General features: G+C 41.1%; 1 protein-coding gene across 2 annotated transcripts in view; it reads right to left on the bottom strand.

The window, feature by feature from the left end:
- The window catches only part of LOC128154963 (solute carrier family 22 member 5-like), a 30,779-nt gene continuing 3,836 nt past the window's right edge, over positions 1-26,943 (bottom strand). Inside the window, exons 2-10 of one of the 2 annotated variants that reach the window (XM_052816315.1) lie at positions 20,825-20,928; positions 17,999-18,153; positions 16,512-16,683; positions 15,402-15,528; positions 10,947-11,047; positions 7,475-7,689; positions 6,051-6,233; positions 5,445-5,580; positions 1-4,829 (exon numbers count right to left, since the gene is read on the bottom strand). In XM_052816315.1, the coding sequence (XP_052672275.1) occupies positions 4,742-4,829; positions 5,445-5,580; positions 6,051-6,233; positions 7,475-7,689; positions 10,947-11,047; positions 15,402-15,528; positions 16,512-16,683; positions 17,999-18,153; positions 20,825-20,928 (1,281 nt within the window). In that variant the 3' untranslated portion in view covers positions 1-4,741. The remainder of the gene's footprint in view (positions 4,830-5,444; positions 5,581-6,050; positions 6,234-7,474; positions 7,690-10,946; positions 11,048-15,401; positions 15,529-16,511; positions 16,684-17,998; positions 18,154-20,824; positions 20,929-26,943) is intronic. The other variant, XM_052816317.1, reaches the window with a different exon arrangement.

The raw sequence follows: 26,943 nt of genomic DNA on the forward strand, positions 1-26,943 counted from the left end.
TTTTAAAGATAATTCCAGATACGATTTTATTCTGAATTTTACAAAGAACAGCATTTTTCTATAAAAAACTAGGATAAGAATCAATTTAGTTACAGGTAGGAATATTTACATTCTTAGAAGAAATTTCTGTATCTTTCTGTATACAAGGCTGTGGCCATTACTAGTTTAAAGTGCCCCCAAAGGCATTTGTAAGGCAGGCATTATGGTGCCTGAGCCAATTCTATACTTTAAGAAAACCGTTTACAAATGCCAGGGTTAAGGTTCTATTCTACAAATACTGAAATAGGTATTTATTCACAGAGACAGTCCCATCAGTTTCCTTGCGTGCTTGCTGTGCTCACGTGCGCAGGTCCCTGGAGAGCGTTAAAAAGAAAAGCCCTATAAAGAGACTATAAAACAAAACCAGCTGTAAAGCAGAGATGGGTATAACTCACGTTAATCTTGAATTCCATGAGATCAGCAATACAGTATTAATATCGTCATATATCAAAATGAAAGTCCTCTGAAAAGAACCGTATTTTTACAATGTAGTTAGGTGCATGGTGAAAATGTTCAATAATGCCCGCCTTCACAGGTGGCACGCTGCAGGCAGTTTCTTGTAGAACTACAAAGGGGCTGTGCAATTAAAGTAATATGATTAAGCATTCAAAACCCAGTCCTTGGCTTGACTTACTGCAGTGCAATTCACCGGGCAATGCACCACCTCCCTGTGTTTTCTTCTGCCACACTGTAACTTGGAAACAGGACAGGAGGTGTTCACACCTCCTAACAAAAATAGTGTCAGAAGTCATCTGAAGTTGCCTGCTTCTGAAAGAGGAAATACTAGATGATGCTCATGCAAGCATTACATTAACCATCAGGCGAGTCGAACAGAGAATCTAACAAATACAGACTGTGGAGCATGAACATCCCAAGAAATTAGGGTACCTTTTGAGTTAATGGTATTTCCACCTGAAAGCAAAGAAACTGAAGTCACAGGATTATGCAACATGCCCGAGATGATGAAAGAAGTCAGTCTAAGAGCTGGAAAGGAAGGGATCCTAGTTCCCAGCTCAAGGCCATATGCTGTTTTCCTTGCTGAAGATACTGTAGTGTGCATTGTTCTCTAGCAACAGAGAATTTTGCCTCACCAGATAATTTTGTATAACCTGTATTGCTGCTGTAATACAGGTTATGGGCACCAAAACCATTCAGTATTTCCCAGGTTAAGGTTAGCCTGAATGTCAAAGTCTGTATTATCTTCCTCCGCGGTACAAGGAGCTCACAGGTTTACCACAACTGCTCTTTCAAAGGCAAACTCTGTCCTTTCCCCTTACAAAGTGTCACTCGCTACTACTTTGAGGATAACGGGAGCAAAAGCACTGGCTTTCCCAGAGAGCAGCAGAACAGCTCCTGCCCCATGAGCCAGCACACAAGGCAAGACCGGTGTTTAGGTGCATCCCAATACTGGTACTAAAAACCATCAACTCTTTCCAGAAGGGACAATCTGTGCGTGACTTCACCTCTCCACCACGAGGCCGAGAGAAGCGTCTCCGACGTGGACCTTCACTCATTTCATGACACTCACACAACAGCTCCGCAGAGGTGAGTGAAACGTGTCTCAAAAATGCAAGTTATGAAGCGGTCTGTTCACAGCAGAGTCTCAGAAAGTCAGTCCCAATCCTGCTTTGCATCAGCATAACGCAGAGTGATGTGCCAACACGTCTATTAATGAAACCACACATTATCTAGGATCGGCCATGTCTGAAAACGTGGCACTCGGCAGACACCTTTCAAAGCCAAGGCACAGTGCAGCAGCAGTGCTTTATTCTGCAGGTATATCCGTAGCCACACTTAGTGCTAAAAGTCTTACTGTTGCCAGCACTGATGCCACTCTTAAGATTTGCCAACGACTGGATCAGGTCCTTTCATCCTCATGTTATTTGCAGAGATCAGATCAGCTACCTATATTAAAATATTCCCTCAATTTCTTTTGGAAATGCCTATTAGCTGGATTCTGCCTACCCACTAGAACAAGCTCCTTGTGTTAGAGACAAGCTTGAAAAGAGTAGGATAAAAAAAGTAAACACAAATTAACGCAGTATGCTGTATTAAATATATTCTACATTTCTGACTCATCCTTTCTGTTTTTAAAAATATAAGCAAGGGAAAAAAAAGTATTTTTCTGACACAAAGAGATTGCCATTGCGTTTTTTAGTAGTAGTCATAACCAGGAAATTCCCCAATTTGTCTGGATTAAAAAAACCCCTAAAGAACAACAACAACAAAAAGCCCCACAAAAAACTTTAGTAAACATCAGAATATTTAAATATTCAAGAACAAAAGTCTCACTGTCAAGGCACGTACCTGGATAAAACAATGGCTAAGAAATTCCAGCTAAATCAGACATTAAATGAACTCTGCACTTCAGGACAGGAATTTCCATACTGGTTCATGTATCAGGCAAGCACGTATCTTACATTTCAGGATATTTTCTGAAACATTTCACAGGAAGAGACTTATGGGACACAGTTGTTTACATTGGCAAATTCATTACAAGGAAGTTGCAGCCGAATGAGTTTTGCCTCAGATTCCTGCGGTTATCAGATAATTCTTCTACAACACACAGAAAAGAAGCTGCTTCTACATGTTCCAGTTCCTAGAAATAAGGTTGACAAAGAAAAATATCTATACCAAGTTTTAGAACATACCCTTATGTTTGCAGTGAATATTTCAAAAAAGGTGGTAAGCCTGACAAACTGTATCATGTCTTTCGGGCAAGGGAGACCGGCTGTTACATGCACTCTCCTGACACGTATTTGCTCATGTCAAGGCTATTACTTGATGTGCAGCGAGGCTTGCAAAATCCAGATTCTCAATTTTCGCACTAGCTTCAAATCACACACTGCGTTTTAAACCTGCCTAGCGAGGGCCTGTCAACCTAACAGGAGTGACACGGAACCTGCCCAAACGTTCAGATTTCTTCCCTCGGAAGAACTGATGGTACGACAAAACTATGTTTTTCGGTATCGTTCTCTGACCTGGTAACATTAGCTAACTTCCTGCTCCATGCAGAAATTAAAATACTAAACAAGTAGGTGAGAAAATGCAGGGAAAGTGGAGCAAACCCTAAAGCCCAAGACACTGGTAGGAAGAGTTTGAACAAACCAAACCACTATAGTCTGTACAGTGTTTTCTACTTTCTTGTTTCTAGGACAAGCAGGCTGGAGGGCACCCATCAGTCCGACTACTGGAGCCAGTTACCAAGGACAGGATATGGGGTATTGGTTAACAAAAGCCTAGAATCAGCCGATGCCACCTATGTATTTAAATACAGTAGGAAAATGCAAAACTTCCACAACCAGCTGCTGCAGCAGAGAGTAAGGCCCCTGACAGCTTTGGCTACGAAGGTTTAGGTTCTGCTTATTAAGTCTCTACAAGACAGAACAAAACACAAACAAGCGCCACAAGAGAGAAATCTTTCACCACTCACATCTGTCAAGGTATAATCAGAATAGCACAAACGAGACTGGGTGTATGGATATACTGTATGTATTTAAAGAAACACAGGTAATGCCAAGGGTGCTTCCACGTCCCAAGGAACAATTTCTTGGCATACTGTCAACAAGATTTTTTTTGTGGGTTTTTTTTCAAACAATTTGAAAACAATTCACTGATTACATAAGTTAAGTGAAATAACAGACCTCACAGCAATCGTACAGTTGGCACTTGAGAAATCGAGAACCAGTGGTCAAAAATACCTTCTGAATTTTGCTCTCAGTACATTCCACCATGAGGTCAATGCAGTGGCATAGATTAACACAAAAATTTGTCTCTAAAATACATTAGTTGTGTGCGTGTGTATGTGCATGTGCATGAAAAGCACAGAACAAAGACAGGAGAATCGTTTCTGTCCTCCAAATTGCACAAAAGACGTTAAAACAATTTAGACATAAAACTTGCACCACACATCAAAAGGGAAGAACCCCAAACTAATACCGCTCCTTCCACACACAGATGAAACCGTTTGCATCATTTAAAATAAATATGGCCTGGAAGGAGGCCACATCCAGGGTCAGATGTAAACAGCTTTACCATACAGGTACAGGCAGCATTGGAATCAAGTGAATTTTGTGAGCAAAATTTCAGTGCTACGAATACTTTGTGCAAGACAACCCTTTCAACCTACATTGAGTTTAAATGTATCAAGTTAGAATTAATTCTCAAAATCTTTCTTTGCATCTTTCTGAATTTGGTATCAAATTCAGCATGTGCAAAGTCATTTGAGTAAGATCACAGAGAGGCATGTTCTTATAGCCTTCACTATAATAAATAAGTTTCCTGTCCAGAGACAGAAGTCAAGGAATCAAAACCAATTAGCAGCTTTTTCTGGCAATTTTTACTTCTTGATGTGCATTAGCTCTGGAGAAGGTTCACTGAGGAATCCAGGTACCCCTGCCAGCCCCTGAACTCATTTTCAAGTATCTTTCAGCTGAACCATATGCTTAAAGTTACAAAGGATCGATCAGATACCGTTCCATGGTGCGACTGCATTACAACAACTGTGGCTGAAAAATCTCATTGAAGGCCATACAGTATTTATGTTCATATAAAAAGAGAATGTACGGAACACAGTGTTTAAATTAATAAATAAGGTTAAAATTAGAGGAAACAAAGTGCTGCCACTAGCCCTTTCTAGAATGAATTTTAGAAGAAAAGTCCATTTAAGTTTCAGTCCACCAGGAAGTACAGAGGAGTTCCATCAAAAAGCCGTGCTTTTACAAATCTCTGGATTTTCTTCTTCCTCCTTGGAATCCCTTGTGCTACTAGATGCAGGCCTGTATTCTAATCTGGGGGAAAAAAAAAAAAGGAAAAGAAAAGAAAGAAAAAAGAAAGTAACTTAAAAAAATAGATGAGAGAACAGAGAAAAAAAATCTTTGCTATCCTGAGCCCTACTTGACATTACAGTCTCCTAATTTTAATATCATGTTGACTTCAGTTGGACAGGTCCCTTTCTTACACCAGGTGTACGCTTATGTGCCATCTTCAGTCAGAGCTGCGGCAAAAGGCCTAACGCTCTCAATGCCTTTTTAGGTCAGCTGAACTAAATTGGAAGAGTTCAGTCCTTCACCAGTACTTATATGACTTTCAGAACCTAGAAAGATAGATTATAACCCACAAAAGTGTCCTTATACCTTTATAAAGCAATAGACTTTTACAAATGCATTCCTCATGTACTTTTATTCAATCCTCAGAGTAAAATGATAAATTTGGAGCCGAGAGATGTACATAAGAACATACACACTAGGGAAGAAGGACCAGGATTCGAGCCAAGCTCTTCTATCTTACGCAGAGCACTAACTACACTACTGAAACCAGCCCCTCCCTCTGGCAATACCTAGGCGAGTCCACTCCTCTTCTCAGAATAGAGAACAGATGTGTTAAGACCAGAAGGTGACACTTACCCTTTCACCAACAGCATTTGCTCAATTGTGTCCGGAAGAGGCATACCATAGCTTTCTGGCAGAAATAAAGTCAGAATTCCTGATAGCACAGTCAGACTCCCCATCAGGATGTAAGGCAGGAATCGATCATAGGCACCTAGCAGAATTTAAAAAAAATAAAATAAAAAAGCTAGCATCAGCTCTAAGTCTCTGATAACGGTTGTACCTAGGTACAGGGCTTTATGTGTGCAAGATTATGCTTGCAGTAAAAAACAAACCACTCGCTGCCTGGCATTGAAAGCGTATGTTTTTATCAACGTGGTTTTAGGAACTCAAGAGACTGCAAAACAATAGCTGTAAGAGCTGTCCCTATTGAGTCTGCAAGATTGTGAGGCTTCAGAGCACCTCTTCAACTGGGCACAAAACACAATTTCTCTACATTATGACCACTCCTCAGAGATGTCGAGACCCCATTTTTACCTGCAGTTTCACAAGACACCTGGACGTGGAAACAGAGACCAGTAGAAAAGCCCAACGACCCACAGAGGCAGGACACTGATCTGGGTAAAAAGCATTGCTTTCCAACCACCAGCATCTCCCCGCACACGCACAGAGTAGTTAACTTACCAAGGTAAACGAAGTAAGGTGAGAGGATACTGCCCAGTCTAGAGGCCATGGAACTTGCTCCAACGCCCATATTTCTCACTACTGTTGGGTAGAGCTCAGCCGTGTAAACATAAACCATTGAAAAGGCAGATGTGATCCCGAATTTCCCTAACATCACCAGTAGAATAGATAGTGCACGAATATCTGAAATTAAAACACAGTAAAGACTTCAACAAAGCTCTGACAATTCATGGTATCTCTTAATTCCATTGTGTTTGTGTAACTCCTGCCTAATTAATGCCAATATCTGGTGTCTTTTTGACCTGTGCATGTCTACAAGCATGGGCAACTTTTTTTTTTTTTTTTTTTAAATTACTAGGACTCAACATTTTCATTTCCTCTTGAGCATGGGGCTTCCTGTCAAGCAAAAAACAAGGAGAACAGAACAAGAACTGAAGAGGTCCTCTCAGATTTCAGCAGTCAGGTCTCTGCTATTGCAAACAATGCCATATATCCCTTTTTAATAAAGCAAACAAAGCTAAACATTTGAAACAAGTTATTTTTGGTTTCCTGCTCTGGTTTCTCATTAACATTCCTAGCTAAAAGTCAATAATTTAATTGTAGGAACCTGGATTGACTTTAACTGGGACAGTTAGGTGTGAAAATCAGAACAGATTGTATCAGTGTCCAATTGACTCAAAGGACAGGAGGAAAAAAAAAAAAGAGAATGCAACATATATTATCTGTATAAAATATGCAAGGCAGTTCTTGCGCATTCTCTTTTGTTTATTCTTTGATTTGTAAACAAGTGCTAAGCAACATGACCATCCTCCCCATCATATTCAGTAATGAGTGCATAACCCTATTAATCTAACTGGCCTAAAGATACATATGGTTTGATGCCCAGTAAGTGTTATTTTGTCCTCTTTTCCAGTTGCCAAACATTATTTTAACTGTCAGCACTAACTCAGTACAAGCATCTTTGCTTATCAAAAATGCTTCCACAATGACTCCCTTGAATATAACTGTTTAAACAAGCCATAAAGAGACAGTCATTGACCGCTGTTTGGGAAGTAAGTTCTGCAGCCTCTTAGTAAGCTCCACTTACCAAATTCTGGTTGGTCTAGTCCTCGTTTTTCACTTGGCCCTTGCAAGGGCACCTTGTCAGGGATGTACATTAAAGGCAAAACTGGACTACAATGCTAATCCCAAAAGATCACAAAGCCAATGATCCACCTTTAAAAATGCATCTGAATTGACATGCTGTGTGAGCTCCTTGTGCAGCAGCACTGAGAACCAAGGAAAAGGGGCAAAGATAGGAAATTAATAGAAAATAATAGACTAATATTTAGTCCCCTCGTGACACTTTTCCTCCACATCTGCCCAGTGCATAGTACTGCACTTCACCTATCATACATATTTGAGATCAACTAACGATTCCATACGTGAAGGCACCAGCTGAATGAAGAGAAGAACACAGCCTCCCAAGAATAACGCAGCAGCCATTGAATACCGTCGAGGGAGATTTCGAAGCAGCAGCCAGGAAATAACGTAGGCTGGAACTTCAATCACTGCTGAGAGGAAGCAGTTCACATAGACGTCTCCATGCAAGTTAGGCGTGTCAAGAGAAAGTCCAAAATAACCAACAGAGATTATCATCCTGAAAGAAGCAGAATAACAGGATCACACAAATTTCTCTTCTTCCTGAGATTGCAACGAACCTCTTCTACATCTCTGTTAAGCACAGAAATCACTATGTAAGGTAAATTCAGCATCTGCCAGATTCGTTCACCGCTGAAGCGGCTAAAGTGCTGACTTCAGAAACAGCAAGATAACAATTAACAGTGCTGATGCTTTTTATCTTTCAAGTTGCTCTTGAATTTAAAAAAAAAATATATATTTAAAAAAAAAATTAATAATACCCTATTCAGCATTAACACAATTAGGTAACACCAGAGCTGTTTCTAGCCTTGCTGAAGCACAGGCCTATGAGCCCACGGTCATAGGTGCTGGATGGTCCTGCAGCTATAGAGTTCATCCCACTTTTCTGATGCCATTGCGTAACTTTGCAACTGTCCATCCCACTCTTGTTCAGACCTTGCAAGAAAGCTCCGAGTCTTTGTCACTTTTAGACAACTCATTTGTCTCTGTTAGTCGTGCTGATGGAGAGGGGCGGACTACTTCTCATGTATGCCTCCATATTTCAGGTCACCCCTGGGAGGTAAGTGATGATCATCCACAATGCAGTGATACAGCAATTCCTACCACTAGCAGTTACAGCCTTAGCTTGAAAGTTTGGACTACTGAATTTTAGCGCTGCTGAAGCCTACAGTAGCTTTTCATTACGTTTACCAGGGAGTTCTGGGTGGAGAACATTGTTTCTGAGTCATAACCCTCCATGCTTTGCATATAAAGTCAGAGAGGAAGAGTATGGCATCCTGGCAGACCCGAACAATCCGGGATTTTCTCTGCCATGCCCCAAGCTGGCTGGGCAGCATCCAAGTCACATCTGCATGGCTCGGTGCCTGGGTTGGTCAGTGCAGCAGGACAGAGCTTGGTGGCTGGGAATGCTGCCATCTTAATTGTGTCGCTGCCAGACAAGAGCTGGCTTCCACACGATCAAGGGAAACACACAACTGGCCTCAGAGACAAATCCTGTCGTGTCTTGGGAGATGCTGGGAAGAGAAGGTTATGCTTCACCAACAAGTAACACATGGTAAACAAGGAAATAAGGGGCATTGGATCAGGATGTGTCCAGGTGCAACAGTGAGGCACTGAGCACTCAGCACTTCATCTCCTTCAGCATCTACGTTATAACAGAACCTGGAGCAAAATCACTGCACAGGACAAAGTGGATCACTGTCAAAAGATTGGCTCTTCCTCCTCCTCACTTCACATGGGAAGAGCCTTCACCGTCCAATTGCTTAAAATAAGTTACCTAGTGTACCCGAGGAAGTATGAAGTCACACAGCTGAGGGTAACCCCCCGCTGCTGTGTGTGCCCTGCCAGCTAAAGCTGTTCTTCTCAAAAGTAGTAATGCAGTGTCTTCCACAACACCATGCAATACGCCCAGCCCTGTGCTCCTAGGACTTATTTTTATACACAATAAACTGTGCTTGCTGGAACTCACTTTCAGTAGCAGTTTGCCTTAGCTTATCTCATTGGTAAACGTTGATACAGTTATACATTTTCTAGGAAAACTTTAGGGGTATTTACACATCCCAGGGTGGCGAGAAGCCCAGCTTCCTCCTCCCTGATGCAAAACCAGCAAAGGGATTAGTTTAAAGTCCTGCTACTTACTCAAAATTAACAAAACATTCAGCAATATGTAAAAGTGATATATTGCTATCTGCAGCCATCCTCTTTTACAGAGCTTCTTTTAGGAGATCTTTCAATTCATAACGCAGAATATGCCATCCGTATACTATGGGTTGGAAAACATTGCTGTGAGTCAGCACAAAATGCTTTATATTTTGGGAAATTAATTAAAAGGAGGCTAGGCAACTGACATGCAAGGTAAAAATAGTGGAAAAATTGCCCAAATCAACTGAATACTTTTCTTCAAGAGAAGGTAAGATTGTGTAAGTCAGTTGCACATGTTTGACTCTTCCTGCCTATTGTAAAACTTCATTTATCATGTGGTAAAAAGCCCTTCAGCAGCCCTTCAGCATATGGAATGGATTACGTACTGCCACATCACACTGTTTCTCTCAGATGCTTTGTTGTACCAGAAATGCTGTTCAAACAGGTTTTGCATTTGATTTCTACAACCACACGCAAAATTGGCTGTGCCTAGGAATTCGCTACTGATCTACTCCATGCAGATTAGAGGTAGGGCAGTCTCAATTCTCTAGCTCACTTCCGATTAAAGGTCAGAGTCAGGAATTGGACTTGGAGGCAAGACAGCAGTATATGGAAACTGTATTGAAATTTTGCAAAGAACCAACATTACTTTTCTTTTTTGAGCTGTTTTCTGCTCAAGTTCCTTTCTCAGTGTATTTGTAGCTCTGTGCTTGGTGACAGGCAAGGGAATCTGGCTCAAATATTAGCCAAGTCATCCCTTGACCCCAAAAGCCACATCAGCTTGTATCCACTGGCAGCTCAGTGGACTCAACTCCAAGGCTTTGCCTCACTAAAGCACAGGAACATTGTTCAAAAAGGCAGCAAACAGACTTAGTTAGCTTCAAAGCACTTGAAGGACCTTCTTGGTTAGGACACTGTAGGTACATGCACTAACTAAACCTCACTTTTGCAGCCTCTGGCAGGCTGTAAGTTACTCTCTCTATTTTCTCTCTTCTGAGCCATTACAGCCTCACTGAGATTTCCAGTAAAGGAAAATGACAACCATTTAATCAAATTGAGCATAAAGTATGGCTTCAGCTAGTGCAAAACCAAGCTGAAGATGGCAGGTAGACAGTAGCTAGCAGGAAAGTCTAGGGAAATCTCAGATTACAACTTCAAAGGCAGCTTTATCCCTTTCAGAGACAACACAAAAGAGATGAGAAGAGTCACCCCATAAGTCAAGCACACTGTGTTCAGACCCCTGGGCAGTATTCCTCCGACTAGGAGACAGGGCATGACTCATTCCTCTTAAAAGACTTCATTACAGTCAGATGAGGATTCCCCAAGGCCCAGTATCAGGCAGGATTCCCATGCATCATTGCCAGCTGATCTGATTCTTGATCACTTCAGGGTATGCCTGACTGTTTCAGAAAGAAATAACAATCCAGATGTGTTTCTAGACCATTACTGAAATTAAGAACCCACATAACCAGAATTTTGTTGCTTCAGCCAGCAGGTCATGGGTTTTGAGCTGGTTTTGTCTGTATCTCTTCAGAATACCTTAGTGTTCAAAGAACAGTTTTTAATTGTTTTGCTGCTTTTGTGCTTACATACTCCTGAACCACACTTGCTTACCAAAGAATCACTGACATAATTGTGATAGTTAGGATATTTCGGGTTTTCATTAGATCCAAAATGGTGTACGTCTGTTGCTTCTGGGAATTCAAATCTTGCAGCTGGAAACAAACAAACAAACCAACCAATCATGTGAACATTAACTTCCTGCAAGCAGAATTATTGTGAAAATAAGTCCCCCCCAACTTATACATCAGTATTTTGATATGCTGCAGAGCTGAAACAGGTGCCTCACTTTTAACCAAACACGTATAAGCCAGAAGAGCCAACTACCTGTGAAAGTAGTTGCTCCTCCCTAATTTAAAAGTTACTTAAAATTTAGGCTGAAATTAGTAATTATTTTCTTTGCCTGAAGCTTCAAAAAGCAGCTGCTTATTGTTACTTTTATACTTGAATTATAAAGTGACAGCATTAATTCACGATTTGTATGTCACTACTGGCAGAGTTCTTATGTCCAGTTTTGAGCAGTACACCTTGAGGATCATGCAAGTCGACTGCACCCAGGCAAGAAGAGAGCAGCAAGGATGATGAGACATTTGAAAAACGCGATCTGTAGAAGTAGAGAGTTTATTTAGCCTAAGGGACAGAAGACCAAGGGCGTCTTAAAAGACCAAGAATGGTCTTCAAAGACCAGCACAAAAAGTGATAAACTGTCCCCTATGTCCACTGCAGACAAGGCAAGAAGTAACAAGGTTAAACTGCAGCAGGGCAGATTTAGTAAATGACTCATCATGCTGGACCTAACGGTAATGAATTTAAATTGAGACAAACTGGCTAATGAGCTGAAGAGTCCCCATCATTATGTTTTTGAGATCTGCTAATAATATAAGCAAAAAGACAACAAACTTCTTTACCCATGAAACTTTCCAGCTCCTCAAAATAAAACCGCTTCCATGTAAACAATGCAAAGATACTCATCCTTGAAGCACGCAAACAAGTTTTGTGCTTGGTAAAATCATAAAAAAGGAAAGAATTTAAGTTGGTTGTTTTTTTTTTTTATTTTAGGACTTTAATTTAGACCCCTAGCAAGGAGTAACAAGGAAGAGACTTTTCAAAATATGTAAAAGGTGATTTAAGAGGACAAGTTCCATTGATTAAAACTATCAGTTCTGATAAAGCAACACTATATGGCTGAAGAACCACAGTTTTCTAGACATGTCTTATTTTTGTTATTGCAAAAGATGGTATGTTTTCAGGATTTATCACAGGTTACTTATTCATCAATTTACTGGTATTTTAGCAGTCTTAAAGTAAGAACACTAACAAGACTTTGATCTTACAATCTTCCACAGAGAGTCTTTTTTTCTGTTAGGACATTTTATATCTATCTGAATTTGCGAATCTGTGAACAGTTAGAAATCTAACCGAGAAACAAACAGGCATCCACCTTAGCAGCTCAAAATTATCAAATGAAAAAAGGTAATACTGAAATATTTTTGATTTTGACACTTTTTGAATTGTAAGCTGCCAAGACACCTCACAATATTTAAGTGAAGGCTACTCTTTCCACAAGTAGAAGAATCACTCTTGCCTGACAGACCTAAATTATGTGCAAGCAAAATAAGCTGTATACAAAGATTACTTCTTTCCTTGATTTAAGTCAGTGTGACCTGAGAACGTCAAATTAAATTTTAGTATGCTTAAAGACTGAATGCCTTTTGTTGGCACTGCGTACTCCTTCATGGTATGTGCAAATGGTTATCAATAAAAGTAAACTATGACTGTAGCTTCAAAATAGTGCAATTACTCAGTACTATAAACTTTTCTGACCCCTTTCCACCTGGTCTAATATACCATCCTCTACTCTACAGTAGTTCAACTTACAATACTTTTTTCCCCCTAAAACATCAGGCTGGTCCAGCAGAAGTAGTTGGATGTTTTGCAGGACACAATACATCAATAAAGAGACAAAAGCAACCACTAGTTTAACTTAATTCCTCATCAACCTCTCTTCCTATTCAGTTCGTGATGTTTCTTTTGGCGAGCTAGTTGCTGGACACTGATTTGGGGCCCTTAACTCTTGTTCAACTCAAATTACACATCTCCTCAATGTCTTGTAAACTGCATCAGAGCTAATGGGAACATGGAGTTTATGTAACCCCTGCAGTCAGGTGAAAATTCTTTGAGTGACATTTCGTTCTGAAGACCTGGAGGATAAAATAGCGGTCTGATGCTTGTGCAAACTTCAGTGTATTTGCTTTCATAAATCTTTATTTTCTACAAAAGGCAAACAGTTCTTTACATTTGATAGCTTTCACTCTGCCTGAAGCCAAACATCCCACCACACAAACTGCAGTCTGCTTTACAGCTCACAGCCCTTTCTCATAAATCACATGATTTTTCCTAAGTACTCTCCAGTTTTGCCACTATTTGTTGCCAAGAAACCAGCAAACAGGAAACAAAAAAAGGAGAAAAATCAAACAAACCACAAAACAAAACCAGGAACAGTAAAATTCAGAGTCATAGCTGATGAGAAAAAGGGACCCTGCCTTTTAGGAGCTGGATAAGCAGACAACATAATCCTTAACAGGACAGGCTAGAACAAGCAGCTATGAGACGGGCAGGGAGGGTAAAATGATGATTTGAAATTAAACCTATCATCCAAACATTTCTATCCCCCCCATATGGGATAATTCAGCCAACCAGGCCCTATGTGTGCTCTGCAGCTTTGTTTGCGACTAGTCACCTGCTAGATCCTAACTGTTTTTGAAATCTCTGAAGCCTAAATATTGCAGGTGCTGCTCTCCACCTGCACAGGTTTGAGGAATACTCCAAACATGAGCTCAGGTTGCTCGTCCATCCAGAACTCATGTTCCAAATGCACGATGGCTAAGGGCCAGCCGAATTTCTGAGAACTTCTCTGCAGTGTAAACATGCTTCCTAAAAACTCAAGAGCGGCTGTGAGCCTTTGCTTTATAGCTCTTCAGAAAGCAGACAGAAGAACAGCATAAACAGACCACTGACGAAGAAAAGTTTTGCACAGGTTTTTTTGGTCACAGCATTACTTTTACTTTAAACAGTAAAAAGATGGACAGGAGTTCTGCATTTAAACAGTGCCTGTTCATCGAGCTCATTTTCCTTTGAGTGTCAGAATGTTAATCTTTGTTTCTGAAAGTTGACGTGCAATGATTTATCTGTAAATAAGCACTGCGTACTCCAGCCCACCCTGCTGCAGAAGTCAGCATTTCCCCTTGTCCAGCGTTCCCTGGGGCAACATCCCTACTCCTGCCCCTGCCTTCCGCTGCTTCGTAATCCAGCCCCATTCAGAGATGGCAAACATCAATATTTCTTTCTAAGAACGGGACATAGAGGATTCCAGGGACAGTGACCTTAAGCAGATGTTGGAGCCAGAGACTATTTTCTGCTCTCCTGCTGCAGTGCTGGCAATGGGTGAGTTTTCATGCCTACAGCATGAGAAGGAAGGAGAAAAGAAAAAAAAGCATGTTCTAATGAAAATCCAGGGAAAAAGCTATCATAAACAGGCCTGGGTTTTCCTGGCATTCTCACTCAGTTCCAGCAAGACCAGGATGTTGCACTATCTACAAATAGGTCTGGGCAAACAGGTTGGTTTGCACCTCAACTAACTCCAACCCAAGTGAAGCTGTTTCAACCCCAATAGCAAACACACTACAGTTTAATGGCTAACCATTTTCCTTAGCCTCCTACAGAGGCCTTGTAAAGCAAGGAGTGCCCCAGGGATTTTCGTATAAATGACAAGACAATGTCAACTGTCAAGCAGAACACAATTGGGCAACCGCCCAGACAGATTCTACAGATCTGCCTAAAGAGGTGCCCATTCTCCTGGATTATGCAAACAGTTTGTCTGTCTGACTTTTGGAGGTCATGTTTGAATGAGTGTGGAACTGCTTCTCCACCTTAAGATCACCAAACAGCTCAGACAAAGGCGAGATACCTAGAGGCAACAAGAACGTTGGAAGAAATAGATGGGGAAGAAAAGATACTGCTAGGTACTCCACCCTAAAGGGACTCAAGTTTTATTTTCCTTAACACGGAGTAGAAATTGGAGTTGAATGTGGAGTTGAACTAGAATAACATTATTTCCAGTGCCACTGGCCAGGATTAGTCCTATGTTAGGCTTTTATAGAACTATATTAGACTGCGCAAGCATTTAGATCACAAAGCAATAGGTACCTCAAATTCGTTATCTTCCCCCAAAAACTAGAGTATATGAGGAAAAAGGTGGCTGAAAACTGGATCAAAAAAACGTTTGCATTAGAATGCATGTTGGCATTCCCATGGGAATGGGACAGCAAGGGCTTTGCAAATCTAATGAAGCGGGGAAAGGATATTCTGCTTTTCAGGAAAAGGATGACCTTTTACCCATTTGAGAAGTACATAATACACTGCAGGCATAATTCATGTATCTGGAAATTAATCACTTTACATGGTCATTAATAGGTCCAGCAAACAACTGGACTGCTAAATGAATCCTACCTCACTAGGGTCAAGTATTACATCTGGGGCTGTAATGCCATTAGTTTTTGCAGCCTTTCGGATGATGTCTTCTGCCTCTTGAAATCTTCCCTGGGAGATCAGCCATCGTGGAGATTCTGGAATGACCCTGCAGAAAAAGTTCAGAATAACGAGCCTGCACTTCCACAGAAAGCAGTGCTGCAGGCACCAATACACATTGTTCCAGGCACAAAGAGCTCAAAACCTGCCATATCTTGCAAAAATTAGAGCAATGACTACAGAAATCAGATTTACAAGAGCAGACTAGCATACTGAACAAGAACAGACTAAAATGCACTTGTGGGTTTTAGAAGTACTAAAGAAGTAAGCAATGACTCAGAAAAAAGAGTAACCAAAACCTTCAAAGTATGGCAAAACAGTTTAATTAAGAAATTCAGAAATGTGCTCATATAAGCAGCATGCTGTACATTAAGAGGTATATCCTTAGAAAATAACACATATAAAATTAGTAACTGTAAATAATGTCATATAAAGGCAAGTCAGAAAGTAGAATTCGCCTGAGTCATTCAGCTTTGTAAGAAACTGGATGGAATCACAAACATAAATGCTAGTCTAAGTGAAGAAACACCACCACCATGTGGACTATTTAAACTTTACATGCCACCTAAAAGTAGTAGTTCATTATGGAAGAAAACAAGAGTCTCACAGATGTGCAAATACTGTTTTGTGGCTTGTCATATCTATGTGGCCCTAGCATTGCGCAGCTTTCTGAAACAACTGTCTTCTCATTCTGCCCTTAGTTCAGGCCTACTCTTAAAAGTTCATGGATTTCAGCTGGTGCAGAAGGATGAATTTTACTGACTTTTTTGTTTTCTTTGCATGCGCATCACTTAATTTTATAGAAGCCTACAGAAAAATGAAGAATAGGCTTTTCAGGCATGAGTCAGAGCACCCACAAAGCTATGGACTTGCAGCTAAACAGCTGGGCACAGTAAAGGACACAACATCCATTCTTCACCTGCCCATTCCTGAATTTCATTGGTAAAGGCTGATCGGCTTGGAGTCTGGATCTTAAAAACCTGCAGACAGGACCTTCTAAAGACTAAAGTCTTTTAACTTAGTTATACTCACCACCAGAGTGGGATGCAGAGGAGCCCAGGTAAAGTAAGCGCCAGCAGCAGCATCCGCCAGTCTCTGATGAAGTAAGCAAACAGCGGCAGCAACATGTAGCCAAATGCGTAAAATATGCAAACGCCTAGCGTGCAGAATAGCACACGGATTGATTTGCCAAGAATTTCTGTGCCTGTTCAAAACAGCAGAGTGAAGATTAGTATTTTAACTTAATAGCAACCAAGTAACTTACCAAAATTACCTCTAACAATTGGCTTGGAAATATATTACATTGGATAGTTACAGTATATAGTGCGCTCTGCCACCCAGTTTTAGAGGTACCACAGATCTGCTTCATGCAGTGACCCTGCATCAACCCAGCTAACTATATGTATAAAAGGAAGAGAACCAGGCCATACAGTATTTCTGTAGCAATACTTCTATAATTTTATCTTCTTAGAATCTCACATTTCACTTGATGAGCTAAAACCACCTGACATACTATAAAACATTCACAACAGTTAACCTCAGCTTGATCTCTATAAGGTCCTCTCCAGCTTATGGAGACCAGCTTCCTTAAAGGATAATTCAGAGATGCCTAAATTAGGTTCCTGACCAGTATCACCTTCTAAAAGATTATTTCGCTATTAGCCAAAAAACCTCGCAGTCTTTCGATGTGCACATGTGGAGTTCCTGTTGGGTCACTAACAAAGGCCAGGCTATTGGCAGTGGAATTAAACACACGAACAGGGTCAATGCTTCCCTTTGAAATGCTTTGGGACCTGCAAATTAAGAGACAGAAAAAGAAATATAATCTTCCTCGTTTCCACAGAAATCAAAGAAGATTGCAGCAGGATGTCTGCAGTGAAGTTTGCTAAACACTGCTTTCACAGCTGCACTGGCCTTCTTTGGCCCAAAAGGAACTTCTGGCCAACATTTGGTACTTTGGACAGTGAGATCACTGTAAATAACACTAATAATTTTTAGATAATCTCAGATTCATAAGGTAATTCACATTCCCATGATCAAATATGGTCTTAGTTAAATATAAAGTATACAAAGCAAGAATCATTATGCCATTTAAATTTTTACTATAGGCTGTTTAAAGGAGACTTTATAATGCTTACTCTATTTTTTTTCTTTTGCAAGTTTTTAAATCAAATTTGCAAGTTTTTAAATCAAATAGGCATTTAGGCCCCAAAATGGACAACAGAAATCCCTGAAAAATCATGTCTTACATGTCTTATCTCTCCATCTAGAAGATGGACTTTGTTTTGAATAATTGATTTCTGGTTTTTTGCCTTTTTAGGATTGTAAGCCACAAAATTAATTCAGATTGCACCTCTATCAACTGGAAACTTCCAAGGAGAGGACAAGTTATCCACGTGTGACAAGGACAAAACAAATTGTTGCTTGGCAAAACAATGCAACCCTAAGCCAGTACCGAAAAGGAGCAGGAAAAGCACAAGACTAAACAACACATACTGTGCCCAGTAGGACTTTCATACCAAGAACAAATGCTGCCACGTAGTTAGATATTTGTCCCATGCCGACCAGCACAAAGAACACTGAAAACATCTCCCAGCTGGTAGAGAAGACCTGTATGAAGCTGAAGCCAGTCTGCATTGCCAGAGTTGCAAACAGCACATTCTTCCTGCCAAACCTTCCATGGACAGATTAAAGAAGAAGGAGGGGAAAAAAAAAAAAAAAGAAAAATGATTATACAACAGCATGAGTTACATCTTCAGAAACAGAAAAATAAGATTACTCATGTGCATACTTAGGAAGATACAAAACATCTGCAAAAAGCAGAGGTTCAGGAAATGTGACACAGGCACAACTATTCTAAATACAGAAAAAAAATCCACTGGTGAAGAGAAAATAATATGCCAAGGGCTGCTAGTTAAGTTGCCTTTAAGTATGTGCTGGAACACTATTCCTTTCTTACTGATAGGATGAGCAGGGAGACAAATCATCGGGAGCAAATTATTTACAACGCAAGAGTATTAGATGCTCATTCTCCTCTAAGGAGCACACAGTTCATGACACTGATCAGCATGTTAAAAAAAGAAAAAGAAGGAAAGCTTCTGAAAGAGTGGTAAAACTCAAGTTTGTAAGACGCTATTATCAGTAAGTGATCCCATGCTGCAATCTTCATTCCACTTGGTAAAAAAAATGAACCAATTTAAGGGATTCTAGCGATTCTGTTGACAAAGTATTAAAACAATAAAAGAACAGGAATTTAAACTAAACCCAACCCATCAAGCTGTTACAAGAGTCAGTGCCGATGTCCCGGCCTGGGCAGTCCCACACCACCAGCAGACTTTGCAGCCTGTGACAGGACATCTGCTGAGCGCAGGTTCACACAACCACGCTCCGAAGTTAGACTCGACCAGGAGGTCTACAGTTGGTGCCACGAGTCTCAGGTAGATCACGACACGTTAAGAACAGGTCATTACTTGAACTGCAAAATATTTTGTCAATCTCAGTGCGGCGCCTGGCCAGGCACGGGGCTCAGGCTCTCTGCAGGACTTTCTGTACCAGATGAGCAGATGGCGATGGCGAAACACCGCAGGCAGCCTTGCTGGAGCAGTCTCCTCGGGGGGCTGCTGGATGCACTGGGTCTCTTGACCAGGAGCTAGCTGCCGTTCAGTGGCTACGAGGAAAACTGGATGAGCTGCACTCATGGCCTCCTCGACCACACTTGGTGAGGATCTGTGACACCAAGCGAAGGAGCTGTAGGAGGAGACTCCCGTGATTGTGAAGGTGGGAAGCTCGTAGCTTCTGGCACCAGAACAGCTCCTGCTTCACCGGCTGGTTAGTCGCCATGGAAGATGCTTGGCATCCTCGTAGCAGACAAGGGGCTGGGAGCTGTTCTGAACAAACCACCCGAGCCCTGCAGCAGCACCAGGATGAAGTGGTGGGAGACTCCCCACGGCAAAGTGGGGGAATCGCCCCTCACATGGGAGGGCAGCTGGAAGGCATGGAGCTCTGCCCGGGATGGATGACGAGCCAGCTCAGAGCTTAGGGATTAGGAGGTGGACCAACGCCGTCACCGCTGTGGGTGTCCACTGCGGACCACCTGATCAGAGAGAAGCAAACGAGGCCTTCTTCAGACAACCACAGGAATCCTTGCGTTCAAAGGCACTGGCCATCACGGGGGACTTCAACCACCCCAATACCTGTCGGAAGGACAAGACCCAGGAGGTTTCTGAGCTGCATCAATGACAACTTCCGAATGCAGATGACTGAGGAGCCAACAAAGGGAGACACTGCTGAACCTCAAGCTTGCAAACAAGGGAGAACTGTTTTGGGACGTAAAGGTCAGCAGCAGCCATGGCTGCTGGCTGCACGATGGTGAAGTGCAGGATTGTGAGGGGAGGAACAAGGCAGAAGGCAGGATCACCGGGAGAGCAAACACTGGACTGATCAGGGATCTGCTTGGAAAAATCCCACGGCATACAGCTCTGGAGAGAAGTCCAGGAGAGCTGGTTGATTTTCAAGGATTACTGCCTCCAAGCTCAAAACTGGTCCAACCTGATGAGCAGGAAACCAAGCAAAGGCCCTGAACAATGCTAAAAGATTTGTGGCATAGGGATTATGTTTCAAAGAAATAGAAACTCTACAAGTAAATCCGCAAATTAGAGGACCACATACTGTTCTCTGGGAATCAGGAAGACAGCATACAATGCATTGTACAGCAAATCCCAGGAAGAGCATCAGAAAAACTGAGCTTTAAAACAAACAAACAACTGTCAACATTACAAAAATTAATGGTGTTTTCCTTTTTTTTTTAATGTTTGTACTGATAAACAAGAAAGCCGTGCTTCTCTGGAGTACAGCTGAACAGCATTCATGCTTTGCAGCTTCCACAAATGCAGATCATTGGACTTAGATGCTGCATTTGATGATGAGGAAGAGAAGCTATGGGTGTTTCTAAAAAGAGTATTTTAAATTTGACCTCAAAAAAAGGAAAACAAGCCTCGGGGTTCTATCTGAACATAGTCCAAAGTAATTAGAAGAGAACGTCATTGATCTGATTTTTCCAGAGGAAACTTATCTCCTACACCTGTTTTCTGTCATAAAAGGTTCACTCCAGAATTGATTTAGCTGAAAAAATAAACAGATAAAGGTAAAACCCACTAACAATCTTTTTAACATTCTGTTCTAGTTCAGGACATTTACTCTATACATTCTGTGTACATTCAGATTAGACAGTCACAGAACAAAGACAAGTCAGTAGTTGCAGAAAGACACTTATAGGAAAATTCACATACAAGGATTGCTTACAAAACAGCATCAAAGAGCCAGCAGCTCTGGTGTATATACTTTACTTGTCTGAGAGCTGTCCTGAAAAGAAAGATCCGAGCAGGACGCCCACAAAGAACAGGGAGGTGCTCAGGGGTCCCTTCCAGTCGTCGTCACATACGAGATTCCACTGCAGGGAGAGAGAACAGGAAAGTCTTCTAATAAACAGGATTTCCCCTGCCTCCTAAACATCTTGGCTCAGCCCAGATGAAAATGTACCCTTTGGACAGAAAACCTCCACAAGAGAAAGGAGTAACTAACCTACTGCACAGATGCAGCTCCATGAAAATAATGGGAAGGGATGCTGGGCAGCAGAGGGCAAAGGCCACCGACCCTGAGCCATCTCAGCAGCAATGCAGTTGAGGCCCCACCACTACCTTCAGTTGTGACCCGTGCGGCTTTCTTTACACAGGTGATGGCTGTGGTGTTTCTCCTACACATATATGAGTGACAGCAACTAATAATTTCATAATGCGCTTGCTTCAGCTCCCTTGCAAAGGCTCTGCAGCCCCTTAAACTGCTCCAGTTCTGCTGGTTTTTGAAGGAGTGAGAACAGACTCCAAACTTGATTTCCCTGCATATGGCAAAGTTTGTCATTAAAAATTCACATTTCTAACTTAAGAGAAATTGAACCACAGAAACAAAAATATATAAAAAAAAAGCACCTCTTCCTTTATTACATTTTAATATGGTTTTTAGAGAGACTGGAGACTGCTCACTCCTCACTGGGAACCTAACTAATGGCAATTATAATCTTTGGAATACAAATTGAAATATATACAAAACAAACCAAGATTTCTGAAATGAAAACAAAAAAGAGGAAGAAAACAAGATAATTACTAAATCTAGACTGCAGTAGTTTCCAATATCCTACCCATTTCAGTCCGATGTTTTTAAAATAACATTCATGTTATTTTTGTATCTATACCAACAGCTATTATTGAAAGAGTCTTAATTTTATTTTGATTATTGGTGGGGAAAAAAAGTGCGTAAATATTAGAAGAAAGGACAAAACCCAGCAGGGATGCCTCGTCCCTCACCTCACTGCTATGCTGTGACTGGAGGAGTTCCCAGAGCTCTCCCCGTCCTGCCGTGCTGCCCAGCAAGCTGCTGGCAGAGGGCAGGAGGTGCTGCAGCCCCACAGGAGAGGAATTTGGAGGCAACTAATGCTTCTGATGTGAGGCCAAAACCCTCCTGAGCTCAGTTATTCCTCCCACAGGGCCTCTTCTGATGTTTTAGTGATGGAAACTTTTAGTTTTTAATCTGTATTAAAAAGGTTGAAATGAAATGAAAATATTCACCCTGACCCCAATAATTAATCCCCTTGCCCCCCAGTTACAAATAATTAAGTACAGAGTGTTTTCCTCTTAGTTTTTTTTAAATTTGTACTGGAACACCCTGTAAGATCCGCCCCTGCAGCTGCTGCATGTCCCAGCTCCCCATCCACCTCATCCGTGGTCCCACACATGGGAATGCCAGCGTTTTGCTTTGTTTGCCAGCCCCGTCTCCTTAGCATTAAGCCTTTGACTCCAGGAATCTCACGGCCCTCAGTCCGTTAACAGTTCACGCTACAGCTATATCCTAGTGTATGTTTTAAGGTTGGAAGATCACTAAAAACCATGCACTGAATGAACACTGACAATGGTCTTCCACTCCCAGATGCCTGTGGCAAAACTCAACTGAGCCACCACTTATTTCATGGAAGAGCATCCAGTTTTGAATTAGAACTGGAAGTTCTTCTAGAGGTGAATGATGCTTATTCGTACAGGCTGCACTCTTTATCGGCGTTTATGTAACTTTAGCTGCCAACACTTACGCTACCTTATGAATTCAGCTCATCATTATTATTTTTTTAAGGTCATGGGAGCAAACGAAATGCACATTTTCCCAATTCGTAACTGTATTCAAGTAATTTCTTAACCTCTCCTTTGATAAATCTGATTGTGGTTTTATGTCTGAAAAAATCTCTGCTCATGTCAAACTTCATAACCTTCGACGTTATTCTTGCACTTACACCCCTTTATGGCCTTTCCAGCCTCACACCACCTGAAGCACAGGCACCAGCACACAATGCAATGCTCCCATAAATCCTACCACGCCATCAATTACGCATTATTACAGAAGTCCCCTTCAGAATTGTGACCTTCTAATGTGCTAACATTTACACCACTCAAGTAAGGGATTTAACTTACTATAATTATCAGTATCGTTTGGATTAAAAACTGTAATTAAAATTTATAATTAAATCTGTATTTACTCAACAAAAGCTGTACTTCATTATAGATTAAAGAAAGTTTGAGCAATTCTGTGACAACCACAGAGGCTAATCCAGCCAGGAAGCTTCAGCAAAATGCATCTGGCAACTTGGAAATAGGCAGTAAATGATCGTTATCAAATTTATATAGGCCAAAGGTTTCAGCGGTTGTCATATGCCTTCATATGATGACACTTATCAGGAAAACAAATACCACAAATACAAATCCTGCATTAATAAAGACTTGCTTACTCACAAAGAATCATCTTCCTATCAGCTACTGGAGCCAGATATCTTCAATAACAGAAATAAAATCTAACTAGCCAAACATCTAGCTCAGTGATTTATAGTCTATCATTACTAAGTCATTATTTTCCAGCTGATCACCCTGTGCTTTTGCGTTAGCTGTCTCCTTTCATCTATTTTACACCCTGTACTTTGGCACAAGGCTGCGCAACACTTGGCTTTCCAGACACTGGCATGCTTGTGCCCAGTAACAAACATTTTCTTCAGACCACTGAGGTAGAGACGTTGCTTGGAAAAGTCATGGTATTAAAATGTTTTGCGCTCTTCTGCCAAAAGCTTCTTGCATTGGCAGGTGGAAACGTATCAGTCCTTATAATGTGGCAATGATTACCAGCTTGTTTTTCTGTCCACTCTATTAAAGCAATGCTAGGAGCTGTTATGCTGAAGATCACTTGAACCAGGCACCAAAGTGAACTTCAATATCAAATTTCCCAGAGAAAACTACCTTGGTTGTGCAATACCAGTTAATTACAGACTCTACAGATGTACAACAATCAGAACCAAGGGGTTTTAAGGTCTGTTACCCCTTACTCTGGCAAATAAATGCTGAAGTCTTCAACCTTTTAATGACTCACCAACAAGGTCTACTACATTGCCTGTTAGTCATGGTGGCATCAGTCTTCCAGAACCGTTCTGCAACCAGACCCCTCCCTCAACAGTATGTTGCCCAAGGAGTCACCGAAGCATCACTGTTAGAAGACCAGCATCGCAAAGACCAAGTGTCCCAGGAGTAGTTACTGATTGAAGTCTGCTGCTGGCAGTGCTGTTTGGACACAGCATACCGTGACCCAGTGCTCTAAAATCATGTGCTATTTTGACTTCTTAGTATCCTTTGAGTTAGCCTGCTAGCTGTAACGGCCTTTGCCCCAGTGAATGAGATAAGGTTAACCTCAGCAAGGTATCGGGGCTCCAAACAAGAGAAAAACATTTCAGCTTTGTTTCAAACAGCAGCTGCTGACGCTGTGAAGCACTGAGCTCCTAAACACTGGTACCAATGCTCAAGGCACAGCACAGAGCATTCTCACTCAATTTTATTATAACTTTTGAAGAAGGCATCCTTCTGTTGGAGTTTAAACTTATCTTCTTACTCAGACAGCTTGCAGATACTTTGGGCTGTAGCTACTTCCCAAACAATTCATCAGGTTGGGGTGATGTCTTCCATCAGCAGCCTCACATCTAATAGCAATAATCACTTACGCATCAGAGGCAAGTTGCATGGTGAGATATGCACCTCTGTAACGGATCCCTGGCTGATACCAGCCGCTGGTGAGGACAGGCGGAGAGAGGGCAGAGAGGGCACGGGGAAAAGATGACAGGCTATGGAGACGGCCAGAAAATGTGGACAGCTTGGGGGAGAAGGTGGGGGGATACCACAAGGGAGAGGGACTGAAGCAGTTGCTTCTTAAGAACAGGTTTGGGGCCAGAGTATGAAACAGTCCTAGGTAGTTAGAGTCATCACTTAAGCATCTCTTTAGGAGAGCACTTCCCAAGTTCTGCTTCACCTCTTGCCATGCAAGTCAGCTACCTGGAACCACATCTCCAAATCCCTTTCTATAAGACAAGCCCAGTTACAAAACTGAGAAGAACAAAAAAACCTAGACTACTCCCTCAGATCTCCTCCCTCCCTCAAACAGAAGATACTCCCCAGCCACATTTTATCAGCTTCCAGCCTTTTGTCACAATACAACCTGAACAAGAAGTATTATCGCAGGTTTAGCTAAAATTACATTAAGCAGCAAACATAGAAGTGTGTCAGTCTTGCTAGACTTGTATTTCCTGTATTCTATTTTAATCCTTCCCAATATTAAACTAAACATTAATATAACACCTCTATCCAAAAAGAAAACTACCCCACAATTTTCATACAAACCGCAATCACAATGAAATGCAGACTTCAAGATGAAATACTCGAATTCTTTAAACTGCAGACGGTGGAACAACCTTCAAAGCATAAACCAACTAAAACTGCCAGGCAAGTTTAGGAAGACAGGATGCCACAAGTACAGCTGAAAATACTGCCATAGCACAAGTAAAAAATATCATTCCTCTAAGTTCTCTAAGCACTGCAAAACCTTAAGGGGTAAAGACCAATTCCCTGTGTACAGGCTCTGCATCCACTGCACTTGCAAAATACCACTTGCCTCGAAAGGAGAGCTGGCACTTCATGAATTACTAACAGTAAATGCTGCAATGGCTCTCACCCAGACACCGATGCAGATCCCTTATCCTGCTTCACTTTCACTACAATTATATCATCTTGTAAGAGATGACAAAACAGGAAATAACAAAATTCTAGATGCTAATGACAAGATGCCTATCCTATTTAAGGATACAATTTGTCCAATATTATCAATGCATTATAACATGGAAATTGCAAGTCTAATTACAGGGGAGCTCTTAAAAACATCAGAAGTTCTTGCAATACAGCATCACAGCAAACAAATATATATCACCACCAAATATTCACCAAGTATGTTTGGAAAGTTATAGAAGTAGTTGCAAGGCCACCAACAATATAATTTAGGACCTCACTTGAATAAAGCATGTTTCTCACATTATAGAGAACTGTTCTACTGCAAGAGCACTCACGCCTCCCTAAGACCAACACTAGAACCCTAAACAAGTATGAACTATGACAAATACAAAAACTTCCAAGAGCCTTACTCTGTTACACCCCTGTTATATAAGGAAAAGCCTTATAGGAAAAGGAATTTTTACAGCTACGATATATCACGTCCTCCCACTCCTTTATTTATTTATTTTTTAAACTGTTTTCCTTTCTTGCCGAGAATAACACGCATGATTGAAAAATGAAGTGGGATAGTCCCATGTGCTAATATTTTCTTTTTAAAATCAACATGTTAGCAAGAATTTTTGAAGCTAATCCAATATCTTGTACTCTCTCCTACCACTTGCTTCTCTCTGCAAGTGGAGGCAGGTTCTTCAAAAAAAATCTCACAGTCTCACAACTGAGTACTTACGAATCTGATCTTGTTTATACCCATATAAATATTCTCTGCTTACTTGAGAGCTATGAGTGTTATTAAACACCCTTTCCTCCGACAACACGTTTGTGTATTCCAAATACTTAGAAGTTCTAGATGTTACATCAAAGCTTATTATCCAAATGTAAACAGAAGTCTGTATTTACAAAATACACATTCTGCTCAATTTCTCCCCTTGTAGTTGTTTTAAACTTGCACAGAACAGGAAGGGAAGCACCAAATATTTTAAAATTCCAGTGCAGAAACTTAACTCTCCCCCACACATCACATTTTTGATATAGCTGAAGAAAAAGGAAACAGGGCACTGACATCAGAAACTGAGAAACATGAGCTGAGTTTTAAAAGTAAAGACAGCATAATGGGAACATTACCCTATCATTAATTGTCCATGGTACCTCTAAAAGAGCATTGTTTCCATTTTAACGAAATCAACTGCAGGCCTATCGTCCTTTAATAATACTAAGCCTATTTTATGCTGCAGGGTCAGAAATGTCTGTACTTCGTACAATTCTCAAGAGCCCTGCATTATGTGCTTCTTAAATCACATGTTGAAAACCTTGGCGTTTTAGAAGTACTTTCA

This window comes from Harpia harpyja, chromosome 20, assembly GCF_026419915.1.
Source record: "Harpia harpyja isolate bHarHar1 chromosome 20, bHarHar1 primary haplotype, whole genome shotgun sequence".
Taxonomy (NCBI): Eukaryota; Metazoa; Chordata; class Aves; order Accipitriformes; family Accipitridae; genus Harpia; species Harpia harpyja.